The 25,957-nt window shown below is 29.8% G+C and overlaps 2 protein-coding genes across 2 annotated transcripts; both read right to left on the bottom strand.

Annotated features, from left to right (window-relative positions):
* Window positions 1-478: 478 nt before the first annotated feature.
* LOC109801575 (putative protein phosphatase 2C 80) lies at window positions 479-4,072 on the bottom strand. Its single transcript, XM_020362684.3, has 5 exons — window positions 3,901-4,072; window positions 3,009-3,724; window positions 2,360-2,684; window positions 1,555-1,704; window positions 479-1,025 (listed from the first exon to the last, which is right to left on the bottom strand). Exons 2-5 carry the CDS (start codon window positions 3,569-3,571, stop codon window positions 741-743), a joined length of 1,323 nt encoding a protein of 440 aa, XP_020218273.1. The 5' UTR covers window positions 3,572-3,724; window positions 3,901-4,072; the 3' UTR covers window positions 479-740.
* A 1,405-nt stretch (window positions 4,073-5,477) lies between these two features.
* LOC109800794 (zinc finger protein GAI-ASSOCIATED FACTOR 1) lies at window positions 5,478-9,073 on the bottom strand. The gene is made up of 4 exons (XM_020361670.3): window positions 8,236-9,073; window positions 7,742-8,138; window positions 7,417-7,646; window positions 5,478-6,801 (listed from the first exon to the last, which is right to left on the bottom strand). The coding sequence occupies exons 1-4, from the start codon at window positions 8,357-8,359 to the stop codon at window positions 6,005-6,007; spliced, it is 1,548 nt and encodes a 515-aa protein (XP_020217259.2). The 5' UTR covers window positions 8,360-9,073; the 3' UTR covers window positions 5,478-6,004.
* Window positions 9,074-25,957: the final 16,884 nt, after the last annotated feature.

Raw genomic sequence — 25,957 nt, 5'->3', positions numbered from 1 at the left:
ACTGCAGAATACAGAGTTTCATCTATATTTTTTGTCAAAAAAGGTCTCATCTACATTTTAACAACTTCAGTCATTAAAGTTGAATTATAAAATAACCATTAAATATCTAACAACGTTGCAAATATAATAATTTGTCATGAATACATTTATAAGATAATTAATAATTATAATTTTACTTTTTAAAATACACTTTCAAAAATTAAGTTTATGTTACATCATTACATGTCTCTGCTCCATCCAGTACCCACCGAGCTATCTTCCAGTTTTAAGAGATAAAACAAAATAGTGGAGTGAAATGGACATAATGAAATAAAACATTTATTTCATTTTTTAGACATGTTACGATAGAATAGAAAAAAAATTCTTATTCCATCTTAATCATCCCAAATCAGCAAAAATGAAAATCATATATAAATAATAAAATTAGTTGAAATAAGTTTTACTAATTTATATTACTGTATAGATAGAAGGGAGGAAGTAAAACCGCAATGACCCTTTTGTGATGACAAAATTGACAGCTCAAGTTTGAGAGAACATGTTACAAATGAGTTCATTCGGTTTAAAAAGTGATAGGCAAGCCTAACAGCACATGTAGCACAGATATGAATATACAAAGTGAAGATGGCCCAAAACTCACTCTGACGTTTGGATATAAGCATAAAGAACTACTCTACTAAAAAATAAATTTTATTTTTAATAAAATTCTTAAAAATTCTTCTAGACTTTATCCATACAGACTTTTAGTCGGATATGTATGACACAACAACAGTTATGTCATCAAGTTTGCCACCATAATAACGGAATCCAGCCTCCTGAGCAGCAGTAGAAAATGGTGTTGGCCTACTCTTGTCCAGTGCTCGCTGTCGAGCCAGTGCTGCTATCTTCTGAGCAGTTACTTGTGGCTCCAGTCCATCCCTGATTGCATGCACAACAACTGCAGTGATCTCACTATTGTACAAGTTGTCAAATAAGCCATCTGTTCCAGCAATGATCACATCTCCTGAAGCAACAGGTATGCTAAAAACCTGGATACATTGTTGCAAAAAGATATGCTTAGTTTGTGTGACTTTCCATATAAGCACACAATTGACATACTCATTTTACAGAAAAGAATTAAGAATATGAACTTCATCTTCCATTAGGCAACCTAAGGAATAATACTAGGGATCATAATGGTGGGAGAACTAAAAAGGAATGCTCTACCAGACAAAAATTTGCTTTGTATAGGTGAATGAAGAAAATAGGCCCAAAACTTCATTTTACAATTGTTTGGTGTTGGAAAAATGTGTTAAGGATGGAAACTAAATGTACCTTATTTTAATTTTTCACCCCTTCTACAAGTTTACAAGGTACCATTCAGCATAAATCAAAATCTCTCCATTTTCACTCCCCTACAATTTTTCCACCTTTCCTACCCGTGAAATCTTGCACAGAACAGGGACAATACCAAATAATCTCCACCCCTCTACCACGGACTGTATCAAGTAGAAAACATGCTAATTTGGAAACAAATAAAACTAGATCTTAATAAAAATGTTGATATGTGAACTTTACCTCACCAGAGCTGGGTAGATCCGCACCATTGCCACTCTCCAACTGATATGTGAAATTGAAGTCGTGCTGTTGAACAGGGGACTGGAAAATGGTGCATCCATCTCTAACCACAATGAATCCGCTGTCACCCAAGTTAATAGCATGTAGTCCCTGGACCAAGATGAAAATTAATAAGTTGATGTTACAATTTCCTTTTTATACTAGCTCAAAAGTGCAACCCACCAAATTTACAAGTAACAAAAATTTTACTGGCTGCGAATGAGGTGAGCTTCACTCCATCAAGACGCAGCTAAAACACCAATCAGACATTATACACAAGAACTTGAGACCTAGGAACTGGTTAGACAATATTTAAGAACAAGTATCTGCACACATGATGATATGTATGTCAGAGTTCTTGAGCAAAACATCACTCAATCATGAAAAAGCTGGTAGAACTCCTAGCATGCTTTAACTCTATATCTATGCTGAAGCAACTTAAGTTTTGACTTTAAAATAGCTAGGCGAGAGACACAATACCAGTCAAGAATTTGATAATAATTGTAATCTGCAATTCCATTTGCTTTTGTACATAATCTTACTTCAAATAGCATGCATTTCGAAATACAAAGTGTTGGGGTGATGTAACATCTAAAGTAACATTAGTGATAAAATCAACAAAAAATGTATATCATGGTTCATGACCACCACAATTTCCATTATACCAGACACACGTAAACTTGTAAAAAATAACTTTCATTATGTTCATTCACAATGGACCAGACTATTTTTATTGTCAAAATTCAGAATAAAAAAAATAAAATACCTTGTCAGTAAGGGCAACGATACAAGCTGTTGATGAACCCTTGGCCTTTGTATTTGAGTGAGCCTTCTCTAACACCCTTGTTGGATTAAAAGAACCTTTGGGCTCCTCTTGAATTGCTCTCACTGAATTGGATACAAGTTCCCGGGAAAACAGTCCTGCATTAACACCAACATCTGCCCAGCCACCTACACCATCAGCAACACCAATTGCTTGTTCATCTGTGCAAATAAAATGAGCATCCTCTCCTCCAGTCTCCTCCTTATCTGGATGCGGTAGGTAACAAGATCCTGAAATCATCTTCAAGATCTTGCCACCAACAGTAGTTCTGAGAATAACAATACACAATACTCAGAATAAGTAAGTACCAGCAGGGAAAAATATAACACAATGTTTATAAGTATAATCATCAGCTAACAAGCTATTCAAATAACTGGTGAAAAGCAGAATTGGACTCTCACCGGAAATCATTCAGAATGTGAAAAAATGGAAACAGCTAGTGTCACTAATGAAACTTACAACAGAATCATCATCTTATGAATAAGCTAAGCTTCCTTCATGGCATTGAAATCGGCATCCAAATTATATAATTATTAAAAGCAATTCATGCAGAAACAGAATTTTCAAAATATAAAGAAAAACAATCACATACAGATCAGACGAATAAGAGGAACTTGCAAGCTGTTCATCAGGAGTGCTGCCACCAAATGAGACATCCTGTGCTGCCCCAGCTGGACAGGAAGCAGAAGAAGATGTAGAAAAATTCCTGAGCCACGACCCAGGAAGCAAACTCAAACCCCGGATCCGCCGATTAACATCCAAAGAGGAACATCCACAACTCAAAGAACCATACAAAGGTTGTGATCTCCTTAGATTCACACTAGCTCTCAGGCCACCTCTATGGGTTCTGTCATTGCAGTACACAACAGAAGGCTTTGTGTAGTCTAGCACACTGCCACATCTTGAGATTAATCCATCAACATAAACATCTCCCAGCAGAGCATTGGAATGCGAGGCAGTAGCCATTGATTTTGTGTTGAGTGCTGAAGAGCATGGAGTGGAACAGGGCAAAAAGGAAGCTGAATGGAGTGAAGAAAGAGACAGAGCTGAATTCCTATACAAGGATATTGGCACTCCCTGTTGCCGTGTTATTATTGCTTCCCGAATACGACAGTAAATGGTGGCATTCAGCCTTGAGAGAATGCCAGGTATCATCTTAATCCCTTATGCAAAATGCCCTTAATTCAGTTTCCCCCTTTAAGAAGAATGTTAAACTTTGGGTGTGATTTGAATTAAAAAAACTCATTCCTTTTCTACCCCCCACCAAACCTTGCTTCACGAGAAAGAGAAACGAACCGCACCCATAATCTGAAATATTGAAATTTGAACAAATGTTATTCAAAGTTTTCAACTTCATGGAAAAAAACACCACACGAGACCGGATGTCGAGAGCAAAAGGGTATGGCACTAAGAGGAGAGCGAAATCATATTGATGGCGGAATTGTGAAGAGTAAGTTTGAAGAATTAAAATCATTCTTACTTACCGGTTATGAAAGCGCGCAATTATGTTGAAAATTTTCGGCGCTTTTTGAGTCTTCTGCTGTGGCCTGTGGGTGTGTAACTTGAGACCAGCTCCACAAAAAACCTAAAAAGCGTGGGGACACAGTTTAAGTTTAACGCTATCAAATTCCTACTTCTCTTTCTCTCTCTCCTGTCTGGCTGGCTATCTCTTTTTTTATTTACCTTAAAAACAAAGAAAAAATAAAACACATATTAGTAAGGAATATGGCATCTTTCTTCGGGTGTTGTTTTTGACCATGTAATGGTCAACAAGGTTTTTCTGGATCCTTTATTTCATTTCATCTATTTTTCTTTAGCGAACAACCGGCTCATCTAGTGATCATCTTGACCATGATTTTTTCATTTAAAATACTCTTATTCAAGACTTTAGCCAATTTAATTTTACTCGGATTAACGACTGGTTATTAATAAACATGGTATATAGCAAAATAAATGAATAAATAAACATCTTAGATGATGGATAGGCAGAAAATTTTTGGAAATAGATTTTTCAAAGGTACTATTATATTGGGAAAAAAAGTCGTGTTTATTTCCTTTTGATAAAAATTAAATGCATAAGTGTGATTAAAATTTATTATAAAATAAATATAAAATTTTTCAAAATATACAAGAATATATATCAAGGAAAACGTTGGGAGTTAAATAAAAATAATATAAAAAAAGGCTTTTAACCAGGGCTGAATGTAGTTTTGTCAATACACTTTTATAAACAATTGAACCATTCGTTGTTCACAACAGATAAATTTTCTTCTTTTTTTATGACAAACACAACAAACAAATCTGTTATTGTGAGTTGAGACTTGTTGCCTTTACCAATGTGGCGTAAATAATATCTATGCAACTTATCTCGCTACGTGACTTGTTCTATTTCTATTTTTACCTGCAAGTGAATGTTAAAATCATTGAAGAAGGACTTATTTGTACTGGTTCATAAATTTTGAAGGTGAATTTTCACCTGATAATTGCATCGGTTCTTAAATTCTGGTTGCCCCACCACAACTTCAAAAGACAACTGGCCTTTTTGCATCGAAAACGAATAATATGATAAAATATGGAAGACACAAATGAAGAGGTGAAGGGAATCTTTCTTCAAGAAGATAAGATGAGTAAAATAGAATGATAGAGTGTCGTTATTATAGAGTACGTAATTGGAATGGTAAAAGAAAATGACATCTCATTGTGAAATCAAAACAGGTCCGCAGTTCAACCTCACCAAACCCGCTCCGTCTGTGTCAATGAATGCAGCTTAGTCATTTTGCCAAAAAGTAAAACTTAGGCCACCGCACACGCACACCTAAATGCCTTGCACAGGTTTCTTCATGCCGAAATGATACAAATGTCAAAAGCTCGTGTTTGCTTATGCAACTTGGGGACGCTTCTAATTATTATTCATCAGAAAATTCTTTCTTTAATTTCTTCCTTCTGCAATTGCATCCAATGTGTAAGAAAATTATAGACGAAGTGCTATTTACTTTGATTCATCAGGGAAAAATTGAACTTCAATGGAATATAATTCTTTACTACATAATGACAATGCATATTCGCGATAAACATTCAATTCAACCAACCATTTACTGCTAACAATAGAAGAAAACATCAAAGTTTCCTGATTTATGTCTACAGGCTACAGCTATGGACCAAACAAATCATCCAACAGACGAATTAATTCACTTCTTGATCAATTCAAAACTGTAGATGTAGTCTTCAAATGCAACATTATGGCTACTATAACCTATGACACCAGCCCAACATCAATTTCAACCTTTCGTACAACACCTTAATTCACCAAATCCAGTGGTCCAGAGCAAACATAATATTGTAACTCGTGACATTACTGATGGAAAGAAGGCTCTCTGGATCTTTTCTTTAATATACGGTAATAAATATACATGGTTTTCCGCCCACATTAGAGGGCATCAGATAATCCAAAACGACACATTAGCGCATTTCCTGTGGCATTGCTCAAAAGGAGCATACTATATCTTACTAATCATCCACAATGGAACTGCAACTTCACAACGTACAAGGACCATATAGCTCTATACAACAGTCCTTGCACCCAAAATATCAAGTGCTCCTCCCAATATCTTTGCCAGGAAATTCTCCACTACCAAAGGATGCTGCAGCAGCAGTGACATCCAGACCACCACCAATGGAGGTGATGAGTGCCGATAAGCCTCCACCAGGGGTGCCCCCAGCTGCCATCCCCAACCCGAGAAAATCGAGGGTGGTCTGCTTTGGACCAAACATGGAGGGAGTCCCCATCATTAACTCCTTGAGTCCAGAGCTACCGTCGCAAGGAAGCCCGAGTCCAAGACCTGCAGGAACTGAGGTACCCTCCGGCTCAACTGGCTGCTGACCCCATTGCATACTATCTTGTTGGCCAGATGAGGTTGATGCAGAAGATGACACTATGCCTAATCCACGAAGAAAAGAGGCGTTTGTTGCAGTTGCACCCATTTGGGCAGCTTTCTGCAGTAATGCAGTGGCAGACATGGCTGGCTGTGGTGGTGGGGCATACTGACGGCGCTCCTGCCCTCCCGTTCCGAAAATGGATGACCCATGATTGGTAGAAAGGCACAGAGAAATGGGCTCCGATGATGAAGGCCTTGAGAGGTCACCAGGGTGATCTGGGTGTCCCATGGCCCTAATTAGGTCAGTGAATGCTGGTGTTTGAGATTGGAGGCTAAGGCTTGCGGTTCCAGATGCTGTTGATGAAGCAAACAAGCTTGCAAATACACTGCTGCCAGTACCACTATTGCTATTGCTAGTTGAGCTGGTGGTGCTGGTGCTGCTACAGCTCCCATTCATAGCAGTATTGGCCTGCGGTTCTTCTACGATTTGTGGGGAATTTTCAGGCAACTCTGAAAGATCAAAACATGGGGGGAAATAATAGTAGTATTAATAATAAGAAGAATGATATTACTATTGGTTATTGATTATTATGGAGGGGTGAAGAAGCAGCCACTCATGATGCATAAACTTGTAAAGTTTGTGCCTTTTCTTTAATGTTAAAGTTGGTAAGAAAAGAACAGATAATGGTTTCCTTTCTCAAATCCACTCCCCCTTCCACCCCCAAAAAACAAAGCTTTTCTTTCTCTTTTTAGCTTTTGAATCTTTTGAGTTTCTTTGTCCACAATTGCATAGTTTACATCCCACAGTTCCAAGGAACACCTTTTCACCAGTTTATTTATATATTTTCATTCTTTAATTACTTTCATAATTTTATTACTTAATTAGCCCTCGAATCTCTACACTTGCCCTGATGTTATGGATACACACAGTCACACAACACGGACGAAAACAAAGCACGATAGCAGACAAAAACTAGTAAGCTCCAAGATCACAGAGAGAGAAGGAAAAAAAGAACACCACCCATAAAAACAACAAATGTTTTGTTGGTCTAGTTTTAACCATATCAAACGCGACAAAAGAAACGACCAAGAAGACTTCAATTTCCAGATTCGGATATTATCTACCTGGATTTTGTGTCTGCAATACAACAACACTGGTTGACTGAGAACTAGGTGGCAGTGGAGGCGGAGCCGCCACTGCCCCCGCCGTCGGCGGCGGCGGGGGCGGCGAATCACCAGTCACAGCCTTCGAATCTGACTCCGAACTAGCCTTCGCAGCAGTCGGAGGCTGAGATCTCGCACTTTCCTCTGCCAACGCATCACAAAAGGCCCTATGCGTGATGAAGCTATCCCTCCTTCATAAAAAACAAAACTTTCACAAACCCCACATCTCCAAATACAAACAGTGATAACAGTATCACAAAGGGTGAAAGAAAGGCAACAAAAAAACCTCGAGAATAGAGTGCCACAATCGCATTTGTACTCTCGGGTGCCGCAAATCTTGGAGTGAGCCTTCCAATCGGATTGAACCGCGTACTTCTTGGAGCACTTGTCGCATTTCCACTTCTTCTCGCCGTGCTTTCTGCAGAAGTGCTTCTTAATCCCCGTGAGATCCCCCAAGGCTCTAGAAGGATCGTGGTGGACGCACGTGGGTTCGGGGCACACGTACACCCTCTTCCTCACCTCCTTGCTCGACCTCTGCCGAAGCTTCCATGGCAGATTGTGACCCCTTCGATGAAGCTGAAGGTTCTGATCCCTCTGAAACCCCTTGTTGCAAATTTCACACACGAAACGGTTCGTAGCCATCAGGGTCTTCGGCGACAAAGCAATCACCTCTGCATCCGGATCTGAATAACCCCACAAAAATAAAACACTCAGAAATTAAAAAAAAATGATTTTTTTTTTAGTGAAAGCTACAAAAGATGATGAAATTGTTGATAAAACCTGGCATTCCTGGCAGGTTTCGCTTCTTCTTAGTTGCAGGTTTTGGCGGCACTGTCTGATTGCCGGAGGAAGACACGCTAGCTTCCCCTGAAGCTGTGGAAACATTGTCCAAATCAACCGGCATGGGAACCTTCAACGATTTCTCAGCGGGAGAAAAAAAAAACAATTTTTAGGGCATTTACCCTCACGAAGCTTTGTATTGTTGATCTTTTTCTTATATGGTTTTCGCTTCTACTTTCTAGGGTTTCTACTAACACGCTCTCCCTTGCTTGCTATATCTACCGGTCAACCTGCAAAATTTGATTTTTTTAACGCTTCTTTTTCTCACTTACCCAATACCCACCACCTACCAGCTCTGTCTGATGATGGGGTCTCTGACCAAATTCACGTTAACCGAAGAAGAGGAATGATTGAAGCCAATAGGGCAGTGCCCTATAGTGAAGTTGGATCCGATACACAGCGCAGAAATTAAGGTTCTAGTGCAAGTGGCAGGAGCAGTACCCGAGCGGGAGAGAAAAGGTGGACGCGGAAGCAGAAGGTCCTCTTCTCGATCTCGTTTGGTTGTTCGGAAAGGTGTAAACTTTTTTTATCAGAAAATGAGGTGATAAATGGGAAAGTCGCATGGCAATAAAAATTAGGAAATGTTAAGTTTGATTAATTAGTAGTAATGAGGTGATGTCAGACTTGGGTTTTGGGCTGGGTCGTATGTGCGTGGAGATAGATTAGTAGAATACTGCTAGTACAGTGTACAAGTACAATATAAGACGAGAGAGAGAGAGATTAAAAAAGGTTGTATTTATTGTGTTTTGGGAGTGAAACTTCTTTGGCGTTGAAGTTCCTAATTCCTATCTATTCTCAACTTAACTTGATGAGGCCAATGGATCAATTTGCAAAGGGAGCACAGTGGAACGAGGGTTTACTCCGATGTTTGTCGTTTTGTGACTTGTTTGAATGCGAATCCTGTAAGAACCGACAGTGATAGGTCATTCAGAGTTTTGGGGAAACAATAAATAAACCACTTCTTTTAAAACATATATTGAGTAAAAGATTTATTAAAATTATATAGCTATTAAGTGTGTTGAAAATGAGTAGAAGTATTATGGAACACTCTTGCCATATGTTTGCAATAAATTAATTCTCTCGTTTTCGGCCCTTCTTTTTTTAGAAAAAAGGTTAATAAGTTGTTCTTTGTGTTCTCAATTTCTCATTTATAAGGAAAAAAATTGATTCTATACATAGCAAATCAATTTAGTGTATTAAATTTTATTAATTTTATAATACTTTTTAAAATTGTTCTTGTTAATTGTATTGAAATGGATTTGTTAAAAAGTCAAATTTTAATTAAAAATATATATTTTTATGAAATTAAATAAATTAAAGGAATGAAAATTTGGATGGGGTAATTCAACCATTTTTTTTAAAGTTCAACATATGGACAACTTTTAAAGTTTAATGATGTGTCTAAAAATTTTATTAGACGAAAAATTTGAAAGTCATTATTGTAGAAAAATTCGAGTGTTTTTTTTTTTGTCAAATTCATCATAATGTTCTCTTAATCAATGAAAATAGACAATACTTTCATCTCTTATCAAATGACTTGTGTCTGAAATGTTCATCACAAGTTGAGACAACGATGGATGTTTTGAGGGATCCTCCTCATGCCTAAAAAAATTGGATGAAGGTTGGTGTTGATACAAAAGTGGTCATTTCTTGTTCTTTTGTTAAGGATTGTGTGAACCTCATACAAATGAATATAGATGTTATCCTCGTTATAATAGTGTGTTAGTATAGATGTTATTTTCGTTATAGTAGTGTTTTGGTGGGCTTGATACCAGCATTTGCATAATGTGTTTAGCTAGGCTCGGTCTAATAAATTTTTAGACCTAAAATAAATTTTAAAATAGGGCATTTTTTAAATTAATAATAATATATTTTGATAAAAATAAATAAATATATTTTAATAAAAAAAATTATTGAAAGTTTATCTTTAGAGCTTTGGTTATGTAAAATTGTTTATTAAATTACCAACTTTGTCACATTTTTAAACTCTTCCTCTCCTTTTACTAATTTCACTAACTACTAATTTGACAATTTCATGTACTGGGTAACTAAGAAGGTGAAAACAATTAAAATTGATAGAAATAATAACAATTAAAATGGAGAAAGAAATTAATTAAAAATTGTATAAAAATAGTATTAAAAAATAAATAAATAAATAAAAAGTAATAGAAGAAAAACATAATTTAGTTGTTGGAGTAATCGAGTAGGTATTGAGAATAATATCACAATTAGGTGTTTCAAACACTGTAAAATAAGAAACATTAAAAAAAAAATATCCTTTTAGTGAGTGTTACAAATAGTCAAACACCACAAAATAAGAAAAAGTGAAAGACAACAATCAACCATAAAAAGAAAAGAAAAAGATATGTAACCTTGGGTTGGATAATTTATGCCTTTTGAAAAAATGATGAACTTGAACAACAAAATAATTGGATTTTGAAGGAGTCAAACATAAAGTTATGGGGTCTTAAAAAATTTTAAGGGGGCCCAAAGTAAGGGTTTTAATGGCTTCATGTGTGGGTCGACCCTATGTTTAGTAATCTTAGATGGAATATCTCATGTGTTTGTAGCATGGTTCGATCTAATTTTAAAGAATGTACTCATGGGGGCATTAATTTAGTATATATTAAATTCTTCCTCCATTGGCAATGTAACATTGTACAATTTTATTAGTTGTTATTTTTTAATAATTATGTGTTGTGGTGTGTGGGGGAAGTGTTGTTGAAAGACTCTGGGAGTTAAGGAAGTCCTAAGGAGTCTTTAGGTGTTTCATACGATTTCTTTGAGTAGAGGTCTAGTTTGACCCTAAGAAGTAGGTATATAAGGTTTCTTTTAAAATAAAGTTTCATAAGTGCGGTTCTTAAGAAATAATATTAGAAAGAGGAACTATGGTTCTCTAAGACTTCTTTATCATTTCTTAGCCTTCATAAAGCATAGATGATTTATTTATTCTTGAATTGAAGGTGTTGGAGAACTTGAAATCGTGTTGTGAGGAATGTAGTGTGGAGCTTTAAGTTGTTTAGAGCTCATTCATTCTCTTTTTTTTTCCTTTCTTTTCGATTCCAAGGTAAGAGAAATTATGATTGGATTCTTGTTGGATTTTGAATTGAATATTGTTTAAAATTCATTAAAATTGTGATTGTGTTGATGGTAGAAAGGTGATTAATTGTGTTGGGTTTTGGTGTTCTTGGTGTTTTTGGTGAAGAAAGAAAGATTTGATGATCTGGTTGGTGTATTATTGTTGCATATGTCATTTTCTTCAATTTTTGAGTTGTTTGTTGTTATAGTTGGAAGATTTCAAAGTTACATGAATGAATTATTGTATGGGATAAGAAAATTTGGAGTTGTTGTGTTGAATATTTGAAATGTTATTTTTGTTCTTGAAGGATGCATGTTTTAGGTATTCTCACTTAGAGTGGGAATTTCAGTTGCTCAAAGCGAGTAAGTGCGACCAAATTAGAGGTGCTCTTTGACTTGGTTCGCTCAACGAATTTGAATTTCTTAAAAGTGAAATTCGGTGGCTCAAAGCAATAACTTACTCGCTCAAAGCGAGGTGATATTGTGTTTCAGGGGTGGTCCCTGAATTTGCTTGCTTAGAGCAAATTATTGGGCGTTCTGAACAAAATTTTCTCGCTTAGAGTGAGGTTGGCTCGCTTTAAGAGATTGGACAAGACTTCGAGGGGTACTCTTTATTGGAATTCGCTTAGAGTTAGCTACTAGGTGCTCCGAGCGAGCTTTAGAGTGCTCAAAGCACTTGTTTCACCTTTTAACTTGTAATTTTCTCTACTTATCTCATTGGGTTGGTTGCTTACATGATGTGTGATGAAGGTTGAATATATTTCAATGTATATTGATGATACAATTAACATAGATAAGTTAGGTGGATCTATTATATGTGTGTATGTTGACTGGTGTTGTTTGTTTTATGTATATTGATCTAAGAGAATACATGTAGATGATTATAACTATTGATGAATTGTTGAGATGTGATGCTGAGAATGCTATAGGTATTTAGGAATGTTAATTGACTTAGGTCTATATGAGAGATTATTTTTTAAAGTTGGATATCTCATAGTGTGGATATTGTTGTGATGCTCTACAAGTCCAATTGTTGAAAAATCCTCTTTTAGTAGGTGTTATCTCATGGAATGGATGGTTCAGTCTCCTTTGTGACCTTAGTTAATATGGTATGTGGGTCGAGTTGAGGCATGTCGACTATAAGTAACCATAGTATATGGGTCAGGTCGAATTATATTGATTACAAATGGCCATTCTTGATCCGTATGAAGGCAAGATTGAAAATACATGTATAAAGTGAGCAATTGAGTAAAGTACAAGGTTGGGAAACCAATTCCTAATTGACTATCATAAGGGTGCAGTATTTGGAGGGTATTCAACTGACTAAAATTGTAGGGAGCATAGTGTTGCAAGCTAATATTGTGGTAAACTCATACTCAAATTGTTATACCCTGAAAATAATATTAAAATTCATAGTTTAGATGACAACATTCGAGAAATCACATTGATAGGGATTGGTATCCCACACTGGCTTTTGACTTAACAAGTGTAAAAAGGATTGTTGGTTCGATAAGGTTAAGTCACTTATATTATTCGTTCTATTGTAAAAGATATGCATAAGTAAATGTGTGATGCTGCATTAGTTGAAGTGTATGCATATGATGTATTGTGATTTTTTGCTGTTCATATGTTTTTTATTACATGGTTGAATGACGATGGTGTGGTGAAATATGACTTGTCATATGTTTTTGAATTTCTTACTCTTTTAAGGTGTTGAATGTCATGTTAAGGTGATTGGTTGTGGTGTTGAGTTGTAGATTATATTGCGAGTTGTTTTATGGTTTACATATTTGTGTTGTTAGTATAAATACTTTTACTTCTATACTCGATATATAATCATTCTTTTGTACTCCAACTTATCCTTGCATTTTTCTTGATGGTTGGATTGCAATGATTATGTTTACATGAGTGTAGGGCAAGGATAGGTTTGAGGACTTGACAGTTTTTGCGAGCCATGCTTAGTGGTGATGTAGTTGGAAGCTACTTTTGTATAGATGTGGTAAAAAATTTGACTGATAACCTATAATTTTCCTTACAGTTTTTGGATCACTATATATATATATATATATATATATATATATATATATATATATTGTTATTGTGATTTTCATAAAATGTTTAAGTGTAAAACCTTAAGTAGTTGGATTCTTTCCACTACTTGTAGTTTATTTCGTTAAAAGTATGAATCCTGATGCATCGTTACAGGTAATACTCAATGTCTCATTTAGTAAAAGTCAACGTGGAAGGAAGTTATGTGAAACTATTAGCTATTAAAGAGGGTCTTCGAAGAGCTTAATAGATCAGTGTGCGCCGTCTTATTTATAAAACAAATTGTAGACAAGTAGTGCATACTATCTTACATGGCATTATCAACTTCACATGAGTGCACTTGAACTTCTAGGTGATGTTTGATTTTCTTATCCTACTTCAACATGATTAGTTGGTGGATTTGCATGTCATTCTAAGCAAAGTGAATATAGTTACTCTCACTTTGACGAGTTACGGTTCTTCTTGCACTTCTTTCTGAGATTCATGGTCTATTACTCTAGTTAGGGTTCTTACTTTATTAAAATTAAACCTAACTTTGTCTTGATTTCACCTTCTTTGTTTCCACCCTTACCAAGAAAAAAATAATAAAAATTTGTTTATATATAAGAAAATAGACATGTATTTTTATTTTGTAAAAGAAAATATAATGAGTATATGTTTAAGACAACAACTTAAATATGTAAATAATTTAAAAAAATTATTTTTCATTTTTTTAAATTTTTTTTCAGATTTATTATATAAGACTAATTGTTTCGTTATATTCATACAAAATAATATTTTAAAATCACTTTTTAACAAACTTATCAAAACAAAATTTTATTATCATTATAATTAATTATGGAAATATTGATTATCTATTAAATTTATCATTAAAAAATTAATTTCACCATTTTTTTTAATTTTTATACATATATTTAACAAAGAATAATTATATTATCACAACATACTTTTTTCCATTATTTTTTATTGACCGTGTAAGTAAGATTCTCAAAATACATTTTATATAATACAAATTAGGCTCTAAAAGAAGTTAAGACATTGTATATTCTATTTATTGTATACTGAATTTACAAAAACGACTCGTAATTAGAAGTATTTTTGTTAAAAAATAATTAATGTAAGAAAGTTTTATATATATATATATATATATATATATATATATATATATATATATATATATATATATATATATATATATATATATATATATATATATATATATATATATATATATATATATATGAAGAAAGAAAAAAAGAAGAACAAAGGCACGCCTTTGACTTTGCTTTTATAAAAATAACGGAAGAGAGTACTCATGGATAAGTTGATGAAGGAAAATGATTAAATATTATTAAATGGCTAACTAAGAAGTTTAATTTTCATTTATATGTAATGAAGAATTGTAGTTTAGCCAATAAATTACACTCACTATCATTAAATAAAATTAAATAAATTATTAATAGAATTAAATATATTTTTATACTATAATATAACTTAAACTTAATTATAATTAATTAGTCTTAAAATTAATTATAATTAATTAGTAGTTATTATTATTATACTTTATCTTTTAAGATATACATGTTATCACATCAACACTAATCGATATAAACAGTGACGGATCCATAAATTTTAACTAGTGGGGGCAATACTTATTTATATCTTTGTAATATTAAAAATTTTACATATAACTTTTAAAAACATAAATATATATCATAATTATTTTTTACAAGTTTTTATATCTATGATTACAAGTAAAGATGAAAATAAATTAGATTCGACTAAATTTTATTATAATTTAATAGATTTGAACCTAACTTTTTAAAAATATATATCCTAAATATGACTTATTTATCTATCATAGACATTTTTTTAAATGTTTGGTTAGAACTACAATCTTAAAGACCTATTTTATAATAATTTAACACTATTTATGATATAAACATATTTTTAATATCTAATATATATTTTTGGATGATAATTTATTTTAAAATATTTTATATAACAATTCTAAATGGAACATAAATCTTCCGATTTTTCTTATTTTAATTTTTTTAACCAACATATACAATAACTATAAAACGCAAAAGGTAAACATGCATACTGTAAATTTCATGTCCAGTCTAAAATTTTTACAGTGGCAACTAATTATATTTTTTAATTGTGTCATGTCACTGTAAACACATTTACTTTTAACAATGACATGACATAATTAAAAGATATAATTGGTTGCCAATATAAAATTTTTTTACACTATCAGTGTTCAGTATATAGGAGATTAACTCTATATATATTATAATTAGACTTTTTAAAAAAATTGATTCGTTATTAAGAAATATTCTTTATCACATAAGAGAATTAATATCTTTCAAAAGTTTGATAAATATCAAATAAGTGAATCTCTTTTCTGAATCTATATTTTATACATATAATAATTTAAATATATTTTATTTATTTTATTAAAATATAATTATTTTAAAAAATATATTATTTTTTAAATAAAAAAAATATTTATGTGTGAAATAGTAGTGGGGGCAAGTGCCCCCACTACTCACAATGTGCATCCGTCAATAGATATAAATAATAATGACTTTTGTCTCTTAATCAAGTTGTCCAAATTTTGAATTCCAACATTATTATAAAATAAATTATATTGAGACAAGAATCCTCACTTTGTATGTACGTTATTTCCTAACAAAGATTAGTTATTGTTTCGAGCAGTAAATACTTCATACAAAAATATGAGTTATTAAGTAAAATAATTTTAAATAATGTATCTCTTTCCATATATTAGAAATAAAAATGTGAGCTAAAAAGATATCACTAGTCAATATGTTCAAAATATAAATTTAGAGGAAGAAAAACCTATAATTCAAGAATTTGAGTGAATAAGAATGTTCATAGTGTGGTTTAGTTTGATTTTCACATTAAAAATTACTCGAAGCAAACAAAAAAATCAAGTGCAGTTCGATTTGAATGAATTATGAAATTCAATTCAAACAAAAACAATTTTTTACAATTTGATTTGATTTAGTTTTTGCAATTTTTTAAATTTATTATTTAAAAATTAGTTAAAAATATACAATATTATGTTATTTGTGTAAGATCGTATATAAAAAATAAAGTTAAAAATATATAAATACTAAAATATTTTTTCATTTAATATATTTAATATAACTTTTTATATTATTATTTAAGAAAAAAGCATTTTTTCAATACAATTTTAACTATCATATATATATATATATTATATTTTGTTACTTAAAAAGTAATTAATTTTTATTATTATAAATAATTCATAATTATTCATTTTAAAATTCAATTTAATAGCATACAATTTTATAAAAACTTTTAAAATATTATAATGTATATTTGGAGAAAAAAATACTTTTTAATATCTTATAATTTTATAAAACATTTTTTTTATGTTATGTATCAATTTTGTATACTTATATTTTAAATTTGAGAAATTTTTTTTTTACAAATAAGGATAATTTGATTTAATTAAGATCGATTTTATATTTCAACTCAAAAATAAAATTAAATCATGTAATTTTTAGAATTTAAAAACCAAACTAAATCAGTAATTTGTGATTTTTTTAATCAATTTTTAATTTTTTGGATTGATTTAAATATTTTTATTTAAATTGATTCAATTTTCAATACTTCTAATTTTAAATATATAATTATGTTAAATATTTATAGGATAGTTTTCTTATTCATAAAAGTGTTGTATGATTCAAACAAAAATATCTTTAATGCATCATTCATGTAATTTAGAAGAAAAGAAATTGAAACATTCTGTCATCACATAATTCTTACATATAAAAAACATTAGTCTTCCATTAAAAAGAGCTTAACTTTTTATTTTTAAAAAATAAAAAGTCAAAGAACTTTATTCTCGAGAGAACGAAAACTTTTCAGTGTTCCGAAGCATCGTGGATTTGCCACGTTTCCTTGGTTTCGTGTGATTGACCGTTGCTGATTGCAGCTCTTTGTTTTTCTTCTAAACTTTTTTATTTTCTTGAGTGGATGAGGTCTAATTACTCATTTAGTCATGTACTTGTACAATTTTTATGTTTCAGTTACTGCATCAAAAATTTATTCATTTTAGTCCTATATAAGTAAAATATGACAAAATAAAAATCTATAAGGCTGTTTAACTTTATAAAGGTTCTTTGGTCCTTTCATTTGAAAATGTTATTTTAGACAATTTTTTTATAAATACAATTTAGTCAAAATTACAAAGAACTGGAAAGTAATAGGATGTGCAGTGATTGTTACAAAGAACTGGAAATTTTATATATTAAAATAATATCAATAGTCAAAAATCTTTTTATCTCATAATATAAATTATTTATTATAACTTTAAAATATAATATATATGTTAAATATATTTATTTTATACAAATTTTAATTAAATATAATTCATATATTTTTAAAAACTATTTATTATAAATTTTAGTTATATAAACAAATATTTATCTCATGTATTGTATAAATTAAAATCCTAGTTATAAAATTCAATCATATAAAATAAACATTTTTAACAATTTTTCTTTCACATGAGTGTTTTTATAATCTTTCTAATTAATATTTTATCTATTTTAATTAGTGTTATTAGACTCAAACTAAATTGTCTGGTTTGATTGATTGAACTGGAAATCAAACCTATGACTAATTCAGACATTTAATTTGATGATTATGCATTTGACCTGCGATGGAATCATTGACCTAAAAGAATTGGACAAAATTGATAACTAAAACATTATTGGTTGAATCACTTAAAATAAAATAAAAAAACTAACTAAACTCAAAAATAAAACAATTCTTATAATATTGCATCTTAAAATTACAATTATATTAACAATGGGACAAAAATTTATCAAAAAAAAAGTATACATCAACCACCATAATTTATGATTAATATTTAAGAAATTAATTCAAATGTATAACAATATTATATATATATATATATATATATATATTATAAAATTTGCATTCAACTTTTTATCTTATATATAATGATTATTATTTGTTTTTAAAGTTATTTAATATTTACAATTATTTGCAAATTATAAGTATTATTTATGGTTATTTATTGTATTAAAAAATATATAAAAGTTGACCAATATTTATTTTTGTAAAACTTAATATTGAATTTTCAAAGTTTTTAAACACATATGTAAAAAACAAATTGTGTGAACATTAAATTCCTTTGTCTAAATCAATTATTTAGCATTTAAAAACTATTAACTAATTTATTAAATTAAAATATTTATTTTAATTTAAGAGTATTCTCATTTTCACATAAAATAATATTATCATAATATTAATTATATATATATATATATATATATATACTATAATAACCATAACATTCCTCTAAAATAAATAAATAAATAACATGATTTCATAAAATCTCATATATGTTGTTTCAATTTCCTCTTTACTAGGCTCACTCTTTAAAATCAAGTTTAAATGTGTAAAAGTGGATGATACTTGTTATCTATTCTAAAGGATAATACTTATCGATTTTTAAATAGAGTTTAAAAGTAATTGGGTTTAGTTCTACAACTTTCAAATCGGTTTAATTGTCTTTTTCAAGTCTATTAATAACTCCAAATTCATGGTATTTGGCCTTTTCCAAGTGCACAGACAGTGGTTGCTCTCTGATATGCGCCATTCAAATTCGACGCATCATAATCATCCGTATTAATCAATACTATTTTTCACTGTGATTAACACCTAAGCAAGGATTAGGAATATTTATGAATATTCATGAGTTTAAACTAAGCAAGTTTAACGATAAGGACGAACTAGTTAAAGCTTATTAAACTTGAAATTTTGGAACACAACCAAAAAAGCCGGCACGTGTTGTAATTTTGTTTTTCAATTTCCTTTTTTAATTTTTTTTTTGCCTGTACTGTGTCCATCATGGTTAGCATTGACTTGGATTGCATTTTCTTTTCCAATTCAAACGATGCATTATTTTTGGCATAAACATGGGACCCTTCATTTGTTTCTTAGGGTTTTCATCTTCCTCTCTCTAGCCCCAAGAGGGGACCAATCACTGTCTTTTGAGTCAGCACTCAACATAGCTATATGCACATTCAATTTCACATTTAATCCGATCGGATACGTTCAGAGAGAAATAAATATCCAAATCCAATCATGCCAATAAAGTCCTTTTAGCATATGTGGTGGGTTCGTATTATGGAATCAAACTATTTTTGGTAGAACGAAGAATTAAACCAGCATCATTCTTTTCATTTTTATTTTGTTTAGATGGAGAAATTCAAACTGTACAAGGAAACGTTAGTGTGTAAATGATACTGTAGTACTAAGAATGAACACGGGTCTTGCTTGTGTTGTTGTGTATCACATGCCATTAATTGTAGTGGTTCTTTCAGGCAACACGCCATGGACTATTAGGATTTTTTCTCTGTCACAATTAAGTACGAGGAAATTTCCGACTAACCGTAATTTATATAATTAGTTGAAAAATTAAATGAATACAATGAACTGCGTCTGAGGCTTATTATTTTTTGGTTATTCTTATATATTATTTAGCTAAATTGTTCAGAGCTTCATGGTCAATGATTAATATAAAAAGTACTCTAACCGGCCAACACTATTTTTATTTTCAGCATTATTGCACGTAAAGTGGAAGAAGAAAAGCAGAAACTCCCGTACATTTAGCTAATTACAATGGAAATTGAAAATTTTAATCCCCATTTTCATCTTAAACGAAAACGAAAAGGCCCAGGATTGTTTTTTTTTTCTTTACAAAATATTTATATTAGGATAAAACATGAGTAGTAAAAAATTAGAGTTAACTATTAATCTATTTCAAAAAAAAAATTGTGAGATTAGATATGAATGAATGGATTAAATTATTATTATTATTATATCTTATTTGTACAATTTATATTAATTTTTTATATTTTAAAATTAGACCCACTTACCCACTTATATGAAATTATGTAATTTAATCATTTTTTAAACAAAAATGACTATAATCAATATTAAAAAAAATTCATAAATAAATAAAAAATAATTCAATATCTTTTAAATTTTGTTAACTATTTGTTGAATTCGTTTTAAGTGATTTTTATTATGCTCATGACTTTTTTTTTTTTTGAACATTGGGTGAATTTAATAGTTTTTATACAAAATAAATTAAATTAAACAAATTTTATGTTGGTCAAAAAGTAATTTAAAATCGTATCATAAAATTGAAAATAATTATTATTTTAAAAGAATCAAATTGAATTAAATTTATAAGATAAAAAATAAAATAACATTTTAAAATATTAAAATAAAAATAAATATTACACATAAGATAGAGCATATCAAAGTATAATTTAGTGGAATAAATACTTCACAATTATGAATCGCCTCAATGATCTTTCGGCAAAAGAAAAGAATTTTAGGACAGCGCTAAGTTCATCGATTCTCCAAATAAAGGAGCGTGCTATGACTACTCGAAAAAATTCCAAATTCCAAGCAGAATCCAAAATATTTCACGGGTACAAAGTCTCTGAAAAATTAGTTTACTTAAAGTCAACCATAATAAGGTTAACAATAACAACATGTTCGGCCAAATATTTTATCAATACTTTTAATATGTGGCTAATTAATAAACCAATGAAGATAGTATATATTTCTGCATTCGGATTGAATTCGATTTTAGCAATTATATTTGACCACTCACTCCATATTCATAGCTTTTTGTGCTTACAAGTTCAGAAGCTGCCTAAACGATAGCATGTCAATGACCACTTCATTACAAGTTCCTTCTCCACTATATAGATATGGATAAGAGTGGAGAATTTGGACGGTGAATGTAACCACCCTTTATAGAAGCTCACGTATATGTGTGACATAAAACATTTGAAAAAGGAGAATTCCATCATTTTCTTTTGTGAGATGCGATGGCGACTATAGGTGGCCATAGTTTCAACTTTCGACACTGGACCCCCCCTTTGTAATCATTCTTCAACTCTTGGTAGCTACATTCTTCATACTCAAGGCAAGCTCAAGATTGAATGTTTTTTTTTTCTTCTTTCTTTTCTTTTCTACTACTACTACCTAGTGCAACTTGTTTTAGGCCGGGGAAAAAGCTAGGGATGCAAATAACTTTCATGTTTGATTAGACATATGATAATTCTGTTTCAGCAGATGGTCCATTTTCAAAGAAATCACAATTTACACGGGTAAGAACTAAGGAGCATTAACAAACAGTAAGCCACACCTTACATTGCACTTACAGTGGTCATCAATGAGTCAAAATACGGGTCACTTGGTTTTATTTATTAATAAACTTTGATATTATATTAATTTTATAATTAATCGATGTAAAAAAAATTATAACAATAGGATTAAAAAGTGGATGGCAGTGGCAGGTGTAGATTTGTTTTGGGTACATGCTAGTTTCTTTTGTTTGCTAAATGTAGAAGGGGAAGATCGACATGGAAGTGAGTTGTTTCGGAAGCAAAGGAAAGTGTGAAGAGGTACAATAAGTTGATGGTGGCTGTTGTGCCCTGGAAGAGGCTCAAATGTCAAAGGCATAGTGATGAAAGATACGATTACCTTTTACTTTAGTCCCATTCTAGTAACAATCATAAGTTCTTTTGCAATGCTCAAAGTATATAAGAAATCCCAATAGGAAATCAGGAAGGTGATTGAACCACAAAGTTAAACCAAATAGTCATAGTTCAAGAGTTACTACCACTTTTGCTTTTACCTTTTCTAATGGCTGGGGACCCAACTGATTTTGAGATATGATAATAAACATCAGTAAAATCACATAGCAATCATCATGGATGGACAAACGTGTTTATGAGAGGCAGCCACCAACAGAGTCTTGAGTCCCCTTTAGAAATACAATTCCTTTATTAAAGTTGCCATGCTATGGTACACATAATGTTTCATCCTAAATAAGTAAATGTCACTCATGAAATTGAAACAAAAAGTAAAAATAAAACAATGTCTGGTAACTCTGTTTCCACCGGTAATTGGCACGGGGCCTTATTTGAATTGAACGTGTCAGTCCCTCACATTGGATAATACCAAAAGAAATTAAAAATATATTGATATTTTGGTTAAATTGAATTTTTGGTTTTTTATTTTATTTTTAAAATTTATTTAAGATATTCATTTTATTTTTTATTTTATTTTTTTTTTATATTTGAATCAATTCGATATTTTAAAATAATAATAATTTTTAATTATGTGACACAGTTTTGAATTATTTTTTAGTTAATTCAATATATAAAATTTGCAATAATAAATTTAATTATAGAAAAATTATGATATTTAATTAATATTTAAATTATAAAAATTATAAATATAATAAAAATTATGTGAGAAATGTGTCTCATAAATAATTAAAAAAATAATATAAAATTATATTTTTAAAATATTTAATTATCTTTTTAATTTATTTTATGTAATTTTTTTTCATTTTTTAATATTTTTTTATTTGAACTTTAGTTGTGTTTAATAATTTTTATATAAATAAATCTGACAAGATGAATTTCAAATATTGAATAAATAAAAAATATTCAAAATTATATCTCAAAATTGAATGCAATCATTTATTTAAAATTATCAAATTCATCCAAATTTTAAAAAATAAAACATCGAAATAAATATTTAAAATATCAAAATGAATTTAATAAATAAAATAAAAGATAAAAAATATAATTAAATCTATTAATTTTAATTTCTTTTTTTTTATTTTGGGTAGCTGTTTCATGCTTGAATTTCTAAATTTTGGGTACAAATCCAAAAGAAGTTTGATAGTTTAGTTCTACTGATGCATATAAATCTGGTGTATTTTTGCTATCTTACTCAAACAATAGCTTGCGAACACAAAATTACTAATTTTCATATCTTAAGTAGCAATAATGGGATATACAAACTGCAAGTTTTGTTTATAAAGTGAGTTTTCTTTTTCATAATTACTTGTGAAATAAACATAATAAGATAAAAATGCATAAAAATTAAATATAATGTAAAATTTTATATTAGGGACAGATAAATTCATATTATAAATTATTGTAATGTTACAAAAAAAATATTCTACTTCTAATAAAAAAATATTTATTTGAAATGCATAAGATATCATACAAAATGTAAATATTATATTCTTTATAATTAGATAAACAAGTAGTAAAAGTTTATTTATAAAATAATTAAACCATACTAATATGAATAATCACTAAACACAAATGGTATTTAGCAACATTTGAAAAATGTTACTTAATTATGTATAAATGTTACTAATTTATTTTAGCAACATATTATCAAATGTTGTATATAGTCCATGTTGCTAAAGACTTTTAATAACATTTTTGCATAATTAGGTAACATTTTTTAAATGTTACCAAAATAGTATTTTTGTAATATTTTAATAATTTTTGTAACATTTTAATGATGTTGCCAATATTTTGTTAATCTTATAAAATAATAATTAATTTTAATTTAAATATTGCTATCAATTATTATATTTTTATGTCTCCTAAACTTCCAAGAGTTCCTTAAGTTTTTAGGGAAAGACTTTTTTAGTTAGTCACCACTAATTATATATAGAATATTAAATTTCATTTATCTTAAATATAACTATATGAGTATATATACTTTTCATAAGTCATTAATTTATTCGATGTGAGACTTTAATTATGAGTTACAATTAGATATAAGAGAAATATTTTTTTTTTGACTCGATGTGAGACTTTAATTTTAGAAACAATTATAGTAACATTTTTCAAAAAAATGTTGCAAAATAACTTATGTAAAATTTTTTTACTCGATATGAGACTTTGATTTTGAAAACAATTAGAAAGAATAATATTAAAATAAAAAATGTTACTCTATCTATAATGACATTTTAAAAAAAATGTTAAAAATAACATTTATTTAATATATAGTAACATTTTAACAAATGTAAACAAGAAAATGTTGCTAAAAGATTAAAATCTAGTAGTGAATACCGTATTCTTCAATTAATTATTATGAAAATTAAACTATAAAAATATATCAAACAATAAGAAGAATAAATTACTTATATATAATAGTTAAACTTTCGACTGAACGCTTTAGACATGTACACAACAACATCATATTTTTGTTATAGATAAGATAATTCAGATATGTAGAATTACATGACAAATAACTAGTATATTTGAATTTATCAAGGTGTGATTATACATGTAATAATTAATGCATAGCTAAAAATAATAAAGAGTAATTCAAAAACTTATAAATCCTACTTTACCATAGAGTATATTTAAATTTGCCAATTTAGATAAGATTATTATAAGATTAAAAAAAAGCTAAAAAAAAAAAAAACAACTCCCAATCAAAACTCTAATGGCAGTCAAATTTTAAGAAAAAAATGTAAAGATCGGAGATATGAAGTGCAAATATGAAAATGCTAGTGTATAGGACATCTGATGTTGTATAAATATATATTAAACTCATTATTAAATTTAGTAAATGAGCATCTAGTCTATATTTTGGAAAATAACGTATCTATACATTCAAACGTCTCACTTGTATTTTCATGCATATTTAAAGTATACTTATTTATAAATAAAAAAATCAATTTTCTCATAAATAAGTTGATTGACAAATGGTGCAATGGTGAAGATGATTTATAAATTTCTTAATTATTTTAGCTTTTTTTAATCAACATATTTAAAAATTTTAATTCCAAATTTTTAGATAATTTGATAAATTAAAAAATATTTTATATTTTGAATTTAGAGATTTAGGATTTTAGGTTTCAAGGTTTAGTATAGTAACTTTATTTTCTTATATTATAAAGTTATCTTTTTTAAAAAAAATTATTTGTATATTATAAACTCGATAGCCTTTTAATTCGGTGCTATATCCCAATAATATTTCTCATATAGTATTGCTTTCAAGCTTGTGTCTCTTTTGATCTGGAACATGTATGTAGTGGATAAATCCAAATACTCTTAGATGTTTAATTGATGAATTTCTTTCACTCAAAACTTCAATAGAAGTCTTGCCTTATATTGTCTTGGTTAAACATCTACTTTGTATATAAATTGTAGTGTAGACTAGGCCCAAAAAATGCTTTAGCATTGATCTTACCATTTCCATGATTGTGCAATTTTTTCTCTTTAAGACACCACTTAGTTGCATAAAATATGCAACTGTAAATTGTTGCTTAATACCTTTATCTTCAAAGAACTTGTCAAAATTGTGTGAGTTGTATTCTTTGTCTTGATCACTTCTAAGTACTTTTATATATTTTTCACATTACTTCTCCACGAGAGCTTTAAACTTCTTGAAGATTCCAAAAACTTATATTCTTTCTTTAAGGAAGTAGACCATGTCATTATAGAAAAGTCATGTAAAAAGGATGAAGTACCTATTGTTGTAAAGTGATGGTATCCTCATCAATCTACAAATGCCAATGTGGATCAACTCCAGTAAATCTTTTGCTCTTCAGACTTTTATGGTAAAACAATAGTTTGTGTTGCTTTCCCATAAGACA

This window comes from Cajanus cajan, chromosome 11 (assembly GCF_000230855.2).
Source record: "Cajanus cajan strain Asha chromosome 11, NIPB_CcT2T_4, whole genome shotgun sequence".
Taxonomy (NCBI): domain Eukaryota; kingdom Viridiplantae; phylum Streptophyta; class Magnoliopsida; order Fabales; family Fabaceae; genus Cajanus; species Cajanus cajan.
Note: the sequence above shows the minus strand (reverse complement) of the source record. Positions and strands in the feature narration are given on the sequence as shown.

Excerpts from the sequence above, each read along its gene's own strand:
- LOC109800794 (XM_020361670.3), bottom strand. The coding sequence starts at position 8,359 with ATGCCGGTTGATTTGGACAATGTTTCCACAGCTTCAGGGGAAGCTAGC. Across the intron at positions 8,139-8,235 it reads AAACCTGCCAGGAATGCCAG|ATCCGGATGCAGAGGTGATT; the intron begins GTTTTATCAACA and ends GGGGTTATTCAG. Across the intron at positions 6,802-7,416 it reads ATTGCAGACACAAAATCCAG|AGTTGCCTGAAAATTCCCCA; the intron begins GTAGATAATATC and ends TTGATCTTTCAG.
- LOC109801575 (XM_020362684.3), bottom strand. The coding sequence starts at position 3,571 with ATGATACCTGGCATTCTCTCAAGGCTGAATGCCACCATTTACTGTCGT. Across the intron at positions 1,705-2,359 it reads TCGTTGCCCTTACTGACAAG|GGACTACATGCTATTAACTT; the intron begins GTATTTTATTTT and ends ATCTTGGTCCAG. Across the intron at positions 1,026-1,554 it reads ATCTACCCAGCTCTGGTGAG|GTTTTTAGCATACCTGTTGC; the intron begins GTAAAGTTCACA and ends CAATGTATCCAG.